This window comes from Rutilus rutilus (assembly GCF_951802725.1).
Source record: "Rutilus rutilus genome assembly, chromosome: 6".
In the NCBI taxonomy this organism is placed as follows: domain Eukaryota; kingdom Metazoa; phylum Chordata; class Actinopteri; order Cypriniformes; family Leuciscidae; genus Rutilus; species Rutilus rutilus.
In genome coordinates, this window is record NC_140214.1 from 11,119,564 (window position 1) to 11,137,707 (window position 18,144).

The following is an 18,144-nucleotide window of genomic DNA, read 5'->3' on the forward strand; positions in this document are numbered from 1 at the left end:
ATGCCAAAAATGTATCTGCAGAGGTCATGTGGTACAAGTCGAGCTCTCAGAAATTCTGAGTTTACAAGTTGTACTTTGCGAGTTCTACAAGGACGCGAATGCTTTTTACGAGTCAGAATCACGTAATTCCGACATTTTGTGCACGCACCTAAACTCATATGTTCGCGATCTCAAACTAAACACTGAAACTAGTCTCTAAACACAGGTGTCCACTGTTAAAACACACTGTTGCCCATTAGCATCACGAACTAAACCTCTCAGTCACTTATCAGTCTAATAAACTGCCCATTTTTATCTGTTCATTTAATCTCAGACTAAAAACGGTCAATTATTATCTCGGAACAAATACGGCTGCCCATTATTATTATTATTATTATTACCTAACTGCAATGACTGCTATCTCTTTTCCTGTCTGACTATTGACTGCTATCTATTCTGATGTACACAGAGACACTGCTGTTTATTGTTTGTGCCTTGGCCTTTTAGAGCACCAGTCCCTCTCTGCCGCTCATTTCGTTCTCTCCATCATGAATCAAACCTGCCATCATTTTGCTTTTTAGGCCATCCATAATCGTTTTGCTCTCAGTGGTATCAGTAATGCATCTGTTCATTTTACTAGGACCTATTCGGTTGTGTATTTTCCTTTTAAAGACCTGACAAAAGATGTTTTAGTTCTCTCTTCTTTTTGGTTTCAGATGAAATTATTTCACACTAGTGGCCTTCTAAGCTCTTATATTCATTCCAGTTTTGAATAATAATCTTTATTTACATTCTGGTCAAGGCCAGTTTTAATAGTTTAATTTGATGAGATAATATGCAAATGTTATGATGAACTTGATTTTTTATGTTAAATCTTCAAATTGCACCAGTTAGTAATAAAGTATATTAAAATAAATGTTGTCGTTTGTTCTTGTTTAATTAGAAGTAGTTTATGTCTCTAAACAATGACCATGTGAAGGATTTTATTACAATTTGAAATAACTGTTTTCTATTTGAATATATTTTAAAATGTCATTTATTCCTGGGATGGTAAAGGTGAATTTTCAGCATCATTAATCCAGTCTTAAGTGTCACATGATCCTTCAGAAATGCTGATTTATCAACATTAAAAATGGTTTTTGCTGCTTAATTTTTTTTTTATATACAAAGTGATATATTTTTTCAAGATTCTTTGATGAATAGAAAGTTAAAAAGAACGTTTATTTGAAATATAATTTTTTTGTAACATTATGCATTATCTCCTAATTAGTTTTTTTAATCGATTGATAGCACTAATATATATATATATATAGTACTATCAATCAATTAAAAAAATGAACTAATTGATTACACATTTTTCTGTAATTAATCGCGAATAATCGCACCTAACATTTAAGTTAAACATTAAATTTTTTAATATTTTTATATTGTAATAATTACACAGATAATTTCCAAATTAATGTAGAAACAACATAAGACAGCATATTTTAAATATTTGATCTAACAGGTAGGAAATAGGCCTATACAGAAATTGAATAAATGATCAAAACACTTAACAGTTTTCACTGCATAAATTATCATTTTAATAAAGACTAATCCTCATTAAAGCTACAAAAGTTATCCAGTCAAGAGCAGCGAGTGATTTTCTCTGACTCATATCCGATGTTCTCACAACTCTTTACGGTCATTTTAGAATTTATTTAACTCATTTAAGACTGTGCTTTACGAGGATACTCGACAAAGCTGGCATTCTGACATACTTTTGTGTGTTTTTGTCCGTTTAAGCGCGAAAGAAAACTCAATGTAATGCGGCCGACATATGAAGTGGCTTTCTGTGCGCATGAGTCCTGTGTGTGCCTGTCACACAGACAGGAGATACACAGACAGTATGCAAATACAGTACTTTTTTTGCATCTTATCATGCTTGAAAAGCAGAATGATTGCGTGATCCTATACTGTAGTGCAGCCAATATATATATTATACATAAAAAGTAACTAAATTAAGTGAAAGTAAATTAAAATTGAAAACAGTAATGGGATTAAGTAACATGCCTTACTTGTTACAGTACATGTTACACCCAGTATTATTGATCATGAACACCAAAGAGCCTGAATTCAGAGTGCAGTAGAGTTACGATAGCAGAATATAGGTGGAAATATTGTGCTGAACACAAGTAGAGGGGTTGTTGTGGGAATGGCCCGCTGCCTGGTTCTTGGTCTCCAGGACAACAGAGTTTCCCAGGCCTTGCTCTGTCCCAGACACCATACGCTGCCAAACAGGACAGAGTGCATGAGAAGAGCGGGTTAGCATATACAGGACATGTGATTTTCATATTTAAAGAGAGGCCAAAAGTGTGCGCAAGTGTCAAATTCAGGTAGAGAGGCAAGCTACATCTGTAAGTGCAAAACAGGCTATGCTATAATTTGGTCAAATGTCTACACAACTATAGTGAAACGCCAAACACTGGCTCTTTAGGATGTTTGAAATGATTGGAAATCACATTTGTATTATAACAACTGCATCTATGAAATGTATGTACCAGTATGCATGTGTGTGTGTGTGTGTTACATTTAGCAGGAGGGAGAGAATCTATATCTGTGAGAGTTTCTTTGTGTGTGTGAGAGAAAGAGAGAACGATTCTATATCTGTGAGAGTATCTGTGTGTGTGTGTGTGTGTGTGTGTGTGTGTGTGTGTGTGTGCTGGTTTGAGAGCAGGTCCTCTGTGTTTGCCAGCTGAGCTCAGGTGACACACTGGAGGGCTATTACAGCCTGCTGCCCTCTCCGGGGACCATGATGCCCTGCTGGTTCTGTGTGTGAGTGTGTGAGAGACAGCGGACAGCGAGCAGACGGCTGTCTGTGTCCTGCAGCGTCTGCGTCTCTCTTCTGCGGGTGAGTGTGGGGTTTTTATTTAGTTCACACTCTTCCTCACACACTCGGCATTTCAGCTCATGCACTTTGAATATTTAGCTATTGCTAATGTTGTACACCTGCTTTTTTTTTATTATGTATTTGTATTATTATTTCTATATTTGTATTTTTTATGAATAGTGAAATTTTAGTTTGGATGAATAATTATGTCTTTGTGGAAATTTTCAGATTAGATAAATGCTGGTAATTTATCTTTGTATTTTTTTTTTATTGCACTGAATTAGTGTAGTCCTACTACATTTTACATGTATTTATTCATTTATTTTCAACTTTTTTATTTTATATTAAGAGTTAAGGAAAGGTTAAGGGAAAATGATTTCACAAATTTGTTGAATCTGCGTTCAGACCAACTTTACACAGAAAAATAATCATGTTTATAAGAAACGTCTTATATAAGAAAAAAAATTACTCTCTCCCTTCTCTCTCTCTCTCTCTCTCTCTCTCTCTCTCTCTCTCTCAGTTTGTGTTGTAATTACAGCAGGCGTCATTAAAAAGACCAAATCTGATGGACTTACTGAAAGATTAAACAATTTGACTGTAACTTTTCCACACTAGCGTTAAAAGGATTTTTGTAGCTAAATTTCTCTAGAGGATTGAGCTGGTGCTGTTGTGCCGTTACTAATGAGGTCTTTCATCTTTAATGTTATTTGCTCATTTTAACTTGTGAACATCATGATCTGCGTAGAGAGCTAGAGAAGAGCCGCTGATAGAGGCTAATTGAGTTTGCAGTGACTGATCTACTCTCTGTGGAAATTAATTAGAATTGTCAAATCTTGTCACACTTGGCAAACAAAGAGCCTTGAGCTTTATTCCACAAATCCACATGCATGTCCACACCAGAGTCAGAAATCAACCAGGACTCAGGGCAAAAATTGAAGAAGCAACAAAACAAAAAAAAAAGGAAAATTTTCCCTGGTAGTTTTTTCTGATCATTTCATTCCACTTTCATTAATTTCTGAAAACTATTTTTAAAATATATTGTAGCAGTCGTTTTTGTCTTAGCATATCTTCTGCATAATTTATAGCTATTTCGTACTTGGTGTTGAATGTTTGATGTTTTATTATTTCATATTATTACAAAAAATATATGCCCGCTTAAAGGTAAAAAAAAAAAAGCCATGAAATTCTATTTTTATTATAGTTTTGTTAATATTTTGAATTAGCTTTAATTCTTATATTTTCTTTAAATATTATATTTTCTTTTTATTCTTATACATCTTTATTTTAGTTTAATTTTTAATAATTCTGTTATGTGCTTTTGTCATATATATTGCTATATAGGTTTCATTTTTAGTTAGTTTTCATTTTTACTTATTTCCAGTAAATCATTGTATTGCTTCAACTTACACCAATAACTTTGTAACTTTTAGCCCTCTAGTGGTTAAAAAACAAAACTGCATGCATTTTGCGGAAGGTCATTATTTTGGTTGTGCTTCGGCTCTGCGTGACTGTGCGGATGAAAATGACCCTTTACAATAGATAGGCTAATGCTTTACAATGAACTCTGTTAGAGAGCTATATCTATCGTTTCAATAAAGTACCTTACTCACCTGTTGAGTAATAAAATCACAATTTCTGCGCCTTAAAGCCAAGCCAGTGTTGTTTCTCTTTTTTACAAGCTCTGTCGCGTTCTCTTTTTGCCAGCAGACTGTCCTCTGTTCTGTTTTAGTTTTTAACTGGTGATAATTCCCCGGAGGTTTGACATTTAGGTGCTCCATGTCGGATATGACGAGACACAACACGGGCGAGTGACGTATGTATGCAATTTCCCGCGAAAACCATCCTGTCAGCCAGATCTAAAATATAAATCAGGGTAAAACAAAAATACGTTTTGGAATAAGTTTTGATGATGTATTGACTCATTTAAATTTAGTTTATTTTTAACAAAAAGTGTAGCCTACCTTATGCTTTTCAGCTAATATTTATATTTTATTTTATTTCAACTAACAATGTCAACAGTTAATAGTTAACAATCAGTTAATAACCCTGGCTTGATTTGGATTTTTCTTTCATTTTTTTTTTATTTTTAATTTGTTTCTTTTTAACAAACCAGCAGTTATGCTATGCAGTTAGCATTACTCGCATGTTGTTGATGGCAGCACAGACTCAACTCTGCTGTTGAAAGCTCACTGCATAAAATGTCTGTTCTCATTACTATGTAAACACTTTTGTTGATTAGCTATATGTAATTTCTTAAGGTACAAACAGGTGCATATATAGTATGAAATCCTTGGAATGTTGTTGTTCATTGTTTTAGTGTTTTTAATAAATGTGTTTGCTTTGCAGAGATGGCTAATCTCATACTAAAACATTGGATCAGCGTCAGAATCTGCGCTGTCATAGTAGCTCTGTTCCTTATTTATGCACATGGTCGGTAAATGAAGAATACAAATAAAAATACAAACTTTGCATTAATTTTTCAGCTAGTCAAGAGGTAAACAATTATGTCTTTTTCAGTTTTTTCAAGACAAAGCCAGTTGATGCAAACAGAAAAACGAGAGCTCCTGGTGTCCACAGGTAACCACTCAGAGACTTTTTCATGGAGAACAAGCACCTATCAGAGACAATCACATGAACAGAGCTCTTAACATACAGATACACATTTTAAAAGCCATACAGAAGGCTTTTAAGTGTTTATGAATCATTACATATATTGAATATTTAAAATGCTTTTACTTTCTCAGGCATTTAGTCCTATGATTAGGTCAATGTGAAATGATAAATGTGGTGGTGAAACCTGGTAATGAGGTTCATGTGTACTGGGTCAGCTTCTGTGTGTGTGATTTAGGAGTAATTTACAGAGCATTAAATAATGGTTTTGCAGATCGATAGCTGGAATGTTTCGCGTGGTATCAATAAGTATAATCTTCATTTACCCAGAGATCCCAGCAGAGAACATTGACCCTGCCTCTATAGATCTTACTGGACTCGTCAACACACTCATCAATTCTTCTCAACCAGGTATGACAATATACACACACACATATGGTGTTTCTTTGGCGATGGGCACCATATGTCCCAGGGGTATGTTATATATGAAGGGCACATTAAAACCATTTGAAAACTTTACATCACGATTCACGCCTTCATCATTAATTTATAGTTTTTATTGTTTTACCTTTGTCTCAGAACCAGACATTTTATTTTAAATTATGAAAATCAATTATGAAAATATTATTTCATGTTAGAAACTATGCTTATCTAAACAAAGAATGATATAACATTTCAATATTTATTTTTTGGGAAATTATTTATAGTTTTATATATAATTTAATTATTTTATATATTATTTTTAATTATGTTATAGTATTATTTCATTGAGTTTTGTATTTAGTCATTTTATTCCAAAAACGTTTTACAGCACGGAATATAATTAAACGCAATACAACATCTGAGAAGTGGTTAAAATGTCATGATTTTTCAGAAAAACAAAATGATAAAAATGACAGAATTCCTGTGATGCATGCATGTATATTGTTGAACACTGTTAGTAGACAAATAAACTACTGTTTTAAGAGTGCTTATTGTTAAAACACACATGATGTATAGATGCAAATGCACGCACACATCTCAAAATGTTGTTTTTATGTATGTGTGTTTTCAGGTTCACAGCATCTTTTCTCTTTACTCAGTGTGACGTCACACAGTTCCCTCTCTCTCCACAAGCTCACGCTGCTGGTCTACAATAGTAACTACCCTTATCCAAATAACACTGTAACTACAGCACCAATATGACACAAATATGATGTAATTCTGCGTGTTTGCAAGCATGTATCTGTGCATCATGTACACATGTGTGGGTGTGTGTAGTCTCAAACTTTCAGGACATTGAGAGCAGTTTATTTTCCTTGAGATACTGTTACTGTCTGACAAACAGGACCAATGACCTCACAGGTGGAAAAACCTCATTCAATCGACCTTGATTGCTAATCTTATAATAATAGTAATGAAATATATTTATAAATCACTTTTGTGTTTTCCAGATTTCACAGCTATTCTATTGGATGTGATGGGAAATTCCACCAGTTACCTGCAAGAACTATTTAAGTCCAACTCTATACTTTCAGGTAAAGCACCAACTATAATCACCTACACATTCCTGGATATAATATCATTATGGAACCTCTGTTTGCCTCAGTATTAATGCACTATAATGTTGTAGCACTGGTCCTTCTCACATAATATGTCATCATACTGTCATTTTGTCTTTATGTGTGTCTGTGTGGTCTTGGTAAACCCGTTGTGGGGACAAAATGCAACCTTATATATCATTATAAAGCTTATAAATCATAAATATGCAGAAGTTTTCTGTGATGGGTAGGTTTAGGGTTTAGGTTTAGGATATAAAAATCATTATGTCAATGGAAAGTCCCCAATAAACATGTAAACCCAACGTGCATGTGTGTGTGTGTGTGCTATTATCATTATTCCAGTAAGTCAGAAGAACAGCTCTGATTGCATCTATATCTGTGTCATGGCTGGAAAGACAGGTGAGTTCCAGCATGAAGTGATTTGTAAGAATTTATTCTAAATGTCACATGCGTCTATTTTCTTAAAGTGATAGTTCACCCAAAAAATGACAATTCTGTTAGCATTTATTACCCTCATGTCCTTTCAAAACCATGACTTTCTCTCACAAAAGCGTACAGACAAGATCAATCCAAAAGAAGAAGAATTGATTCTTTAAAATAATGCATGATATTATTTGATTGTCTTTTTTTTCTTTTTTTTCTTAAACCAACAATTGCTCATTCTTAATTAACTCACATACTTTTAAATGAGTGCACTCTGCATACATTTATTACTGACATGTATTCCTGCTCTCAGCTACCTTTCATTTGTAAGATACTTTTTTTTCTCAAAATATGTAAGTTACTATGTTTATGTTTTAAAAAAAACCTGAAACTAAAGTAAGGGCATGTGTACAGACAGTGATTTGTCTCAGCTGTGGGATATGGGCTCAGTCACACCTCTGTTTAATCAGACCATCACAGAGGAAATACCCAGAGGTACATACACACACACACTTATATTTATCACTTCAACACTTTAATAAATTGGAAACGAGCTGGTCAAATACTATGATTTTTTTTCTCCCTGTAGGTAATATGACATTTCCACTGCTGCCCTTTGGTAAGTGAGTTCTGAGAGTGTCTGTTGTCAGCTATGATGCTATATGCTGTATTATAATTTTCTTTTTGAAATGATATATGAACATATAATGAGAATGCGAATATATACTGACCAGTCAGAACCTGTCTTACCCTTACAGTAGTGTGGCATGACCTTCCAAACAACAGTGACCTAGTGCTGTGGCCTAAAGCCAGCACAGATTCCTACAGGAGCAGAGGTATCTTGACTATTTAGGAGTTTAATCTGCAGATTTAAAGGGTTAAAGGGATAGTTCCCAGAACTTCCCACTAAAATGACAATTAAGTCATAATTTACTCACCCTGGTGTTGTTCTAATGCTGTATGCCTTTCTTTCATTTATGGGCCACAAAAGGAGAATTTGAAAACAAATGTTATACTGTATAATGGCAGTGAATAGCAAAAACATATATTCCAAATGTCCTGGGAGTGTAAAATAGGGTTTGGCGAAAAACAAACAACAATGTAATATATTGTTTAACTAAGTTCTTGACCATATGTCCGTTGGTCTTCTCTGCACGGCTGCATGACGTGTGCGTTCATCAGATTCTGTTAGAGTTGCTGTTTACTCGCTCAGAAAAAGCACACAAGTTATGAGAAATCAAGATCAACAAAAACCCGACATCGACAATCCATGTACCTTCTTCTCCGTGGCGAATATATCCGTTGTTTTCGTCGTAACAAGAAGTTATCGCCTTCACATCTGTCAATTGTCATTCTGACTGTCATCAGACAAACGGAGTTCCAGTCCGGTAATATTTTATTCTAGGCGTTGTATTTTATGTTGCGTTTTTGTTAATCTTCAATTCTCATAACTTGTGTGCTTTTTCTGAGCAACACGGAGTGAACTGCGTTGCTATGCAGCCAAGGTAAATAATTTTGTTAAATAGCACATTCAATTTCGGTTTGTTTTTCACTAAACCCTATCGTATACCCCCACTTGGAATATACGGCATGGGATCATTCTGAGATACTTTTGCGTCTTTGTTAAAAAGCTTGATGCATGTCACTATTCACTCCCATTATATGGATGCGTGTGAGTGGGACATTTTTTTTATGTATTTGTATAACTTTGTATATGTATAACTTTAGGGGACACAGAATGTTCCCCTAAAGTTAGTATTTGGTTCTCGTTTGGTTATTTTTTTGGGAACTAAAAAATTACATTTTAGAAATGTTCTTTTTAGGTTTTATTTTTTGCAACCATAAAATAACGTTCCCAGAATGTTGCAGGGAGGTTATTTTAAAATAATCTAAAATAACTTATAGAGAACATTCCCTAATGGTTGTTTTTAGGTTATTATTTTGCAACCATAAAATATTGTTCCCAGAAATAATAAACTGTTAGTTTAAACTGTTAAAACTGTTAATTAACTGCTTGGTTCTTCCACTGTTTCCACAGTATCAACCAGCGACGAATCCAAAACAGTCTTGCCAACCACTAGCGCTACAATGACATCATCACCCCTTATTAGCTCGTCAGTAGCCCCTCCCACTACTGTCACTGTGACAACCACTGCTACTGTTTCTATGACAAACACATCCACTAGCCATCTCACAACTGCTGTGATAACCCAGCCAAAAGCTGATACGATGACAACACAGCCAACAAAATCCCCACACGCAACTGTTACCACGGTAACCTCACAGACCATCGCTACCATGGTGACCACAACAATTTCACTACCAACTCAGAGACAAACAACCATGACAAGCATCCAGCAGCTTACTAAAGTATCGCATACAGAAAAACCAGGCAAGACCCTTCATCACCACACACATACACACACACACACACACACACACACACACACACACACACACACACACACAATGGAATCTGACATGTTTGACCTTTTATTCTGTTAAAGCGGCAACGGCGACACAGTGGAGCCTTGGCACAGGCTGGCAGGGTTAATTTTATTGTTGCCATGACAATGATTTGATTTGAATGGAGTCAGACCGGAGTCATTGATAGTATCCATAGCAACGGTCCATTATTTTCCCTGGAGATTGTTTTGATTTGGCTGGGTCAGGAAAGGTTAAAAGCACATTAAAAATCAATATGCACACTTAAGTCTGTCTCATCCAGTCAACACACAGCGGCCACAGCATATGCGAGAGAGAGAGAGATGAATCATAGACAGCTGAACTGCTTACCTGTTGTGTCCATGTCAACAGGTGTCCTCATTTAGAGTGGGAGACATAGAGAGAGAGAAGGAGCCCTCATTGACCATTGAGTGGACATTTATTCCAGCAAATTAAAATGGATATGACCACTAGATGGCACCAGAAGCTAATGTATTGTGCAGCTTTGTAGAGAGTACTGTGGCATTTTAGCAGTCTGATTTCACCAAGTGCAATGTGTTCCTGGATCAACATTCCAGTCAACCAATTAGACAGTTTATGTCAAGTTGGCTTACAACCAGGATTAGGTGCATCTATATCAGTGTTATTCACCTATCATTTCCCACTGATTAGGGATAAGTTATGTGTAGGGTTAGGTTTAGGGGTAGGGATAATATGGTTAGCATTACGTTTTCGGACAGGAATGTTGTTCCAGGATGAAATACAGTGGGTACGGAAAGTATTCAGACCCCCTTAAATTTTTCACTCTTTGTTATATTGCAGCCATTTGCTAAAATCATTTAAGTAAATTTTTTTCCCCTCATTATTGTACACACAGCACCCCATATTGACAGAAAAACACAGAATTGTTGACATTTTTGCACATTTATTAAAAAAGAAAAACTGAAATATCACATGGTTGGTTTTCTATCATCTGGTTTTCTCCACACATACCGCTTAGAATTAAGGCCAAAAAGTTCTATCTTGGTCTCATCAGACCAGAGAATCTTATTTATCACCATCTTGGAGTCCTTCAGGTGTGCTTTCATGTGTCTTGCACTGAGGAGAGGCTTCCGTCGGGCCACTCTGCCATAAAGCCCCGACTGGTGGATGGCTGCAGTGATGGTTGACTTACTACAACTTTCTCTCATCTCCCGACTGCATCTCTGGAGCTCAGCCACAGTGATCTTTGGGTTCTTCTTTACCTCTCTCACCAAGGCTCTTCTCCCCTGATAGCTCAGTTTGGCCGGACGGCCAGCTCTAGGAAGGGTTCTGGTCGTCCCAAACGTCTTCCATTTAAGGATTATGGAGGCCACTGTGCTCTTAGGAACCTTAAGTGCAGCAGAATTTTTTTGTAACCTTGGCCAGATCTGTGCCTTGCCACAATTCTGTCTCTGAGCTCTTCAGGCAGTTCCTTTGACCTCATGATTCTCATTTGCTCTGACATGCACTGTGAGCTGTAAGGTCTTATATAGACAGGTGTGTGGCTTTCCTAATCAAGTCCAATCAGTATAATCAAACACAGCTGGACTCAAATGAAGGTGTAGAACCATCTCAAGGATGATCAGAAGAAATGGACAGCACCTGAGTTAAATATATGAGTGTCACAGCAAAGGTTCTGAATACTTAGGACCATGTGATATTTCAGTTTTTCTTTTTTAATAAATGTGCAAAAATGTCAACAATTCTGTGTTTTTCTGTCAATGTGAGGTGCTGTGTGTACAATAATGAGGAAAAAAATGAACTTAAATGATTTTAGCAAATGGCTGCAATATAACAAAGAGTGAAAAATTTAAGGGGGTCTGAATACTTTCTGTACCCACTGTATGTTGACCCAGGAACGCGTCTAAAGACCCGTTCAAACCAAGGACGATAACTATAAAGATAACCATATAGATATAGTTCTAAAATCGTTCTCAATATTAAAGAATATCAGAGTTCACACCACAGCTATTACGATAACAGCATTGAGAAACGATATTGTTGGATTATCGTTGGTATCTAGCTGAGGAACGATAAAAAACATTGACAGCCAATCAGAATCCATCCTGCTGTAAGGAGCTCGAGCACTTAAAGTGACAGACAAGCATGCGCTTATTAGAATAAACAGAACAATCTGCTGCTAATATAGTTATCTTTAGTTATTATTCTTGGTGTGAATGGGCCTTTACTCAGCAAAATCAGGACGTGTGGCATGGCTGTCATTTCTGCACTATAGTGTCACCAAGTAAAAACAAGTATACCTGGCTGGCTGACTATTATATTTACCTGAGTAATATTTCTTCATATCTTTACTTTAACTTAAATACATAATTTGTTTACTTTGTTCACCACAGAGGTATAAACATTTCCTAATTCGTTTAATTCATCTGACCAGTGAGATGTATGTGAATATATATTTATTTTTTTCTCCCTATGAGTGATCATGAAGGCTTTGTGAGATTTTGTTAAGGCTTATGGCTCACACCAAGAACGATAACGATAAATATAACTCTAACTATAAATTTGCTTCCACACCAAGGGACGATGTTCTGTTTATCATAAGCACGCGCTGCGATTTTGTCTTCCGAGCTCTTTAAAGTCAGGTGGATTCTGATTGGCTGTCAATGTTTTTATCGTTCATCAGCTGGAAAAAAATCGTTCTGAAAGTAATTACAAGATATCGTTCCTCTGAGTCGTTACTCTTTATCGTTATAGCTGTTGTGTGGACTTGCTTTTCTCACAGAATTAGAATGATCATTAAAACTTTGTAGTTATCGTTATGGGCTGCATCCGAAACCTACCGAAAATCAGGCAATGACTTTGTAGGCAGCGTTTGCGTACGAATGTAATGAATGAAAATGATTTTGGATAGACTTTTTGTGGCAGCAACATAACTGTTTAAGGATCGGATGTGTCTTGGTGCCTTCCTACCTTGTAATGCATCCTCCGAAGGCAGCATTTTTCAGTTTTCAGATGCAGCCTATCGTCCTTGGTGTGAACAGGCCTACACTACATGAATTGGATGAAAGACAACAAAGTTTTTTTTTTCTTTTATTGAACAAAGAGCACAGGGGATACATGTATCACACACACACAAAAAAAAAAAAACAAGATGAAAGACAACAAAGTCAATGAGAGTAGTTACCCCTTCCATTTGTCGATAAAACAGACCGCCCCCAAACTCATGCCATTGGTTGAGCTAAAGTTGCTGCGTCTCAATGCTAAAAATGTTTGGATAGCAGACACATTATTCTTGTCCATTATTCTTTTTGTCATGAATTTTTTTTTCTTTGACAGGATGCCCATGGAGAATGGAGCTACTTCATCAAGGAAGTGAGAAAGAGGACCTGAAAGAGACCCTTGAAGAGGAGCCGATCTGGGGCAGGGCGACTATCAGCTCAGTGAAGCTGCAGCCATGTGTGTTTGAGCTGTGCAAGTTTTACTCTCAGTGTGTGTGCAGAGGATTCAGTCACAGAGCAGTAGAGTTACAGAGGTACAGCTCTGCACAACAACTCAACTATTCACAACTAGTCCTAAAACGGGCATAAAAAAACAGAGATGCATGTTACAGAACACTTGCGAGTTACATATTCAATGGGGTCCAAAAATCTGAAGTCATATTGACAGTCTGGGAATCAAAGTGCGTAAATAAACAAAGATTTAAGATTTGAATTTTTTTTGATTCTACGTTATTTCTAAGTCAATTAAATATGCAAATTTGTGACACTTACCATGTGACCTCCATTGTACACAAGGTCATATTTCCTTGCTTTCATCAAGCCTGAGCGCTGCTGTCATTAAGACAAAAAGGATAAACCAGATATTAAGACATTCTGAAATTTATGTTAATTTTTCAGTTAATCTTCTCAAATGTTTATATTATATTTTAGAAAACTGCAAAACAGAAGTGAAAGTACTGACAGCATTAGTGATCTCAGACTTTTGGAACCTATGTCACAGTTTTGGTTATAAAATCAATAGTATCAGGGAGTAAGACAGTAATTTAGCATATATCCTCAATATTATTAATTGTATAAACAAGATGGTCAATATTTTTGTGCTCTACAGATACTGTGTGGACAGCCATCGCTGGTACGAGAGACATACAGCAGAGGTTTGCAGTCGGATGAGGAGAGTCACTTTTTCCAAAAGTGAGTTACACAACGTCAACAAATCTATCGTAACAGAGATCAAATCACAACTCATTTAATAAAAAATATATAAATATTTTATATTATCATTAAAAAAAAAACGTCACTGAAAGTCCATTAAAATCAGCAGCAGCAGAAAGAAATTCGAGATTATTGAAAACCCTGCATTATTCCTTCTTCTACAATTAGTTTAACCAAGTTTTATTCTTGTTCTTTGTGCAGTTGAAGTTTTTATATCCCGTAAAAGGGTCGTCACTATTATCATATCTTTATTTGTGTTTCAATTAATTGAATTATTTAAAGCTATGGCTTTCTGTGGTTAAATCAGTGTGTGAGACACTGTCTGTTTTCCTTGATGAGTGACTATTGACCCTCCACACACACACACACACACACACACACACACACACACACACACACACACACACACACACACACACACACACACACACACACATACACACACACAGGTCACTGGCGACCTCATTAAAGAATCTGTAGATGATACCTGCATGTGGATCTGAACTCATTAAAGTGTGTGTGTGTGCATGTGTGTGTGTGTGATCCAATAAAACACACTCTTCCTACAGGACTAATGATGTCTAAGGTCAGTCTTGATGGTGAAGAGTATTTTGCAGGACAAAGATAGAATAAGATGAAATAGGCTGCAGGCAGACTTGATTGTAGTGTGTCTCCAGCGATGAAACTGCTTAGTCACTGAAGAATCTCATGGCATTTGAGGACACATGCAGCTCCTTGTTTACCTACAATACAACCATTCTCAAATATAATTTTCTGATGTCAGTGATGAGCTGATAAAGCAGAAATGCACAGATACTACACCAGTCACCTAAGGGCAAATCCTACAGGAATATATACAGAGTTTGGAATCAATCCTGAAAGATCCTAATTGGATCAAATAAGAATAAAGTGTCCTACTGGATGAACTGGATTTTATTCCATATTAGATATTGAGTATCATATCTTGTATTGTATTGAAATAACGTTTTTTTACTAGACAGTTAAAGTGGCTTACACAGGAAGTGTTTCTTTATATAGTAAATTATGTTAATTTTAAAATCATACAGGACGTTCTATTCCACTGAGAATCTCAATAATCCTATTGGAAACTACACTCACCGGCCACTTTATTAGGTACACCTGTTCAACTGCTCTTTAATGCAAATATCTAATCAATGCATTTAGACATGTAGACATGGCCTGCATCTGAAAACTTAGGCAACTGACTTGTTACCTTGCGTCCCTATCAGGCAATGACTTTGCAGGCAGTGTTTGCACACGAAGGCACCTCACGAAACTGATTTCGGACAGACTTCTGAGGCAGCGTAACGGTTTAATGATCTACAGCAAAACAGAGCGAGATTTGGTGATAACTAAGTGAATATTTAATTACTATGATAGTAATTTCTCACTAGAAATGACATCAGAAGTAGGTAACGTTGGTCAAAATCATACATTTACACACAGATTGAAAGCATTTTTCAGTTTTTGGATGCAGCCATGGTCAAGACGATCTGCTGAAGACGAAACTGAGCATCAGAATGGGGAAGGTGATTTAATGACTTTGAATGTGGTATGGTTGTTGGTCCCAGACGGGCTGGTCGGAGTATTTCAGAAACTGCTGATCTACTGGGATTTTCTCACACTGCTTCATAGGCTTCTCTAGGGTTTACAAAGAATGGCCAGAAAAAGAGAAAGTAGCAGTTCTGTGGTTGAAAATTGTCTTGTCAGAGGTCAGAGGAGAATGGACAGATTGGTTCAAATTGCTAGAAAGGCAACAGTAACTCGTTACAATCGAGGTCTGCAAAAAAGCATCTCTGAACGAACAACATGTCAGTAGAAAATTGGAAAAGCTTTGCCTGGTCTGATGAGTCTCAATTTCTGCTGCAACATTCAGATGTTAGGGTCAGAGTTTGGTGTAAACAACACGAAAGCCTGGATCCATCCTGCCTTGTACCAATGGTTCAGGCTGGTGCTGGTGTAATGGTGTGGGTGATATTTTCTTAGCACACTGTGGTCCCCTTAGTACCAAGCATACTACCCCTTACTACCCCCTTAGTAGAGCATTGTTTAAACGCCACAGCCTACCTCAGTATTGTTGCTGACCATGTCCATTCCTTTAAGACAGTGTACCCATCTTCTGGTGGCTACTTCCAGCTGGATAACGCGAAATGTCAAATCATCTCAAACTAGCTTCTTGAAGATGACAATGAGTTCACTATACTCAAATGGCCTCCACAGTCACCAGATCTCAATTCAATAGAGCAGCTTTTGGATGTGGTTGAACGGGAGATTCTCAACAGGGATGTGCAGCCGACAAATCTGCAGCAACTATGTGATGCTATCATGTCAATATGGACCAAAATCTCTGAGCAATGTTTCCAGCACCTTGTGGAATCTATGCTACAAAGACTTAAGGAAAATCTGAGGGCAAAAGCAAGGTGTACATAATAAAGTGGCCTTTGAGTGTACAGTACCTTGTTCAACAAAAATACACTATGATTGGTTCTTAATCATGATAGAAATTCCAAAAGGAGTCCTATACATGTTACAATTAAATTAAATTACTATTAAACTGTTACCATTAAATTTCAGTATATCCAGCATGGTCTCATTTGATTTGTTTTTGTTTAAAGTCACAGTGTAACGGAAGTAGTGATAGATCATTCTTGTATATTATGACATACATCCAAGTGAAATCAATTATCGGAAAAGAAAAAATGTTAGAAGGGTTCTTGGTTCAATCCACCGGTTGTTGATTTGATGGAAGCAGACGCACATAATTATTGTAGAAGTCCGGTATATATCATCAGAGAAAAGTAAATTTTTATTGTATTTGTAATTTTGTAGGTTGTTAAAAGTTCTTTTGTAAAGTCTGCATTAAGCAGCATTCAAACCCCTATTTTACTTCCATAATGTAAAGTTATTCAATGAGAAAAAAAAAAAGTAGGATTGGACTTGAACAGGAATTTATTGGATATTAAAAGAAGCCATTCCTTGGTGACGTCAAGAAAGCTGTCTTTCTACTTGATGAAAGAGTACAAAAACAATTTTTTTTTTACTGGAATATCATGCTGTGATGAATCTTGCACTGTACAACCAAGTCAATTTTGAGTTCATGTTGAAGTAATTTCTTTACTAATACAATCACAATCTCTTTCTCTCTCAGATCTGAAGCAGAAATGTCTGGCAAGAATGTGTGTGAAGATATAGGACAAGAACTGAGAAGCATTTGCAGGTGACGGACATCTGAACCATGTTAAATCAAGAGAGAGAGTGTGTGTGTGTGTGTGTGTGTGTGTGTGTGTGTAAGAGAGAGAAACGGTGTTCTGTTAAACAATTAACTACATTAAAGCATCACTGAATCTGAATAGTAGTGTGCGAATCTATAGTGTCGACATTGTACTTTGTCTCTCCTGAACGCGAATAAAACCAAACATATTTACCCATGTCTAATTTGTGATGTCTAACTACAACAAACACACTAAAATCAAACCTGGAAGCATCTGAAAGAAAAAATAATAATGGACAAAAGATGAGAAAAATGTAAAATTGGTTGAATACAGTGTCATTACAAACAGATTACATGATATTTGTGTGTGCTGTGTGCTGAGTACTGCATCTTTAGCATAATGCTTATTTCAAACTAGAAACACAGAGAATACAAAGAATCATTTACAACCCCCAGTTTCTGCTTGATCCTCACCTGAGTTCCTGTCACACACACAAACACAATGGCTAGTTGTATGAGGACCCCAGTTTTCAGTTGGGGTCAGGACCTTTACCCTGCATAAAAGAGAGGCATAGGTGTGTGTGAGAGATCCAACTTCATCTCTTCATGTGTGACCTGAAACAAACATAAAGAATGTGTACTTCCTGCAGCCCTGTTACCATGACGACCACCCTGCCTTTTGCCCTTTAACCTTTTAGAGTTTTCTAAATAGGGCTTTGTTCATTTTTTTGGGATTGTTTTCTCGTCTCTTCCACACACACCTGCATTAGAAGAGATTCTGAAGTGAAGAGTTTGGATATCTGTGTCTCGTTGCTTAAACTCTTGGTTTGGCTTTGACTGGCCACTGAACCT

At 36.5% G+C, this 18,144-nt stretch overlaps 1 protein-coding gene across 1 annotated transcript; it reads left to right on the top strand.

The window, feature by feature from the left end:
- The first annotated feature begins 2,750 nt into the window (after positions 1-2,750).
- hhla1 (HHLA1 neighbor of OC90) lies at positions 2,751-17,523 on the top strand. Its single transcript, XM_084410737.1, has 15 exons — positions 2,751-2,869; positions 5,195-5,278; positions 5,366-5,425; positions 5,789-5,869; positions 6,513-6,596; positions 6,719-6,802; positions 6,892-6,975; positions 7,342-7,398; positions 7,837-7,917; positions 8,012-8,041; positions 8,181-8,258; positions 9,461-9,814; positions 13,186-13,381; positions 13,957-14,039; positions 17,230-17,523. Exons 2-15 carry the CDS (start codon positions 5,197-5,199, stop codon positions 17,271-17,273), a joined length of 1,398 nt encoding a protein of 465 aa, XP_084266863.1. The 5' UTR covers positions 2,751-2,869; positions 5,195-5,196; the 3' UTR covers positions 17,274-17,523.
- The last annotated feature ends 621 nt before the right edge of the window (positions 17,524-18,144 follow it).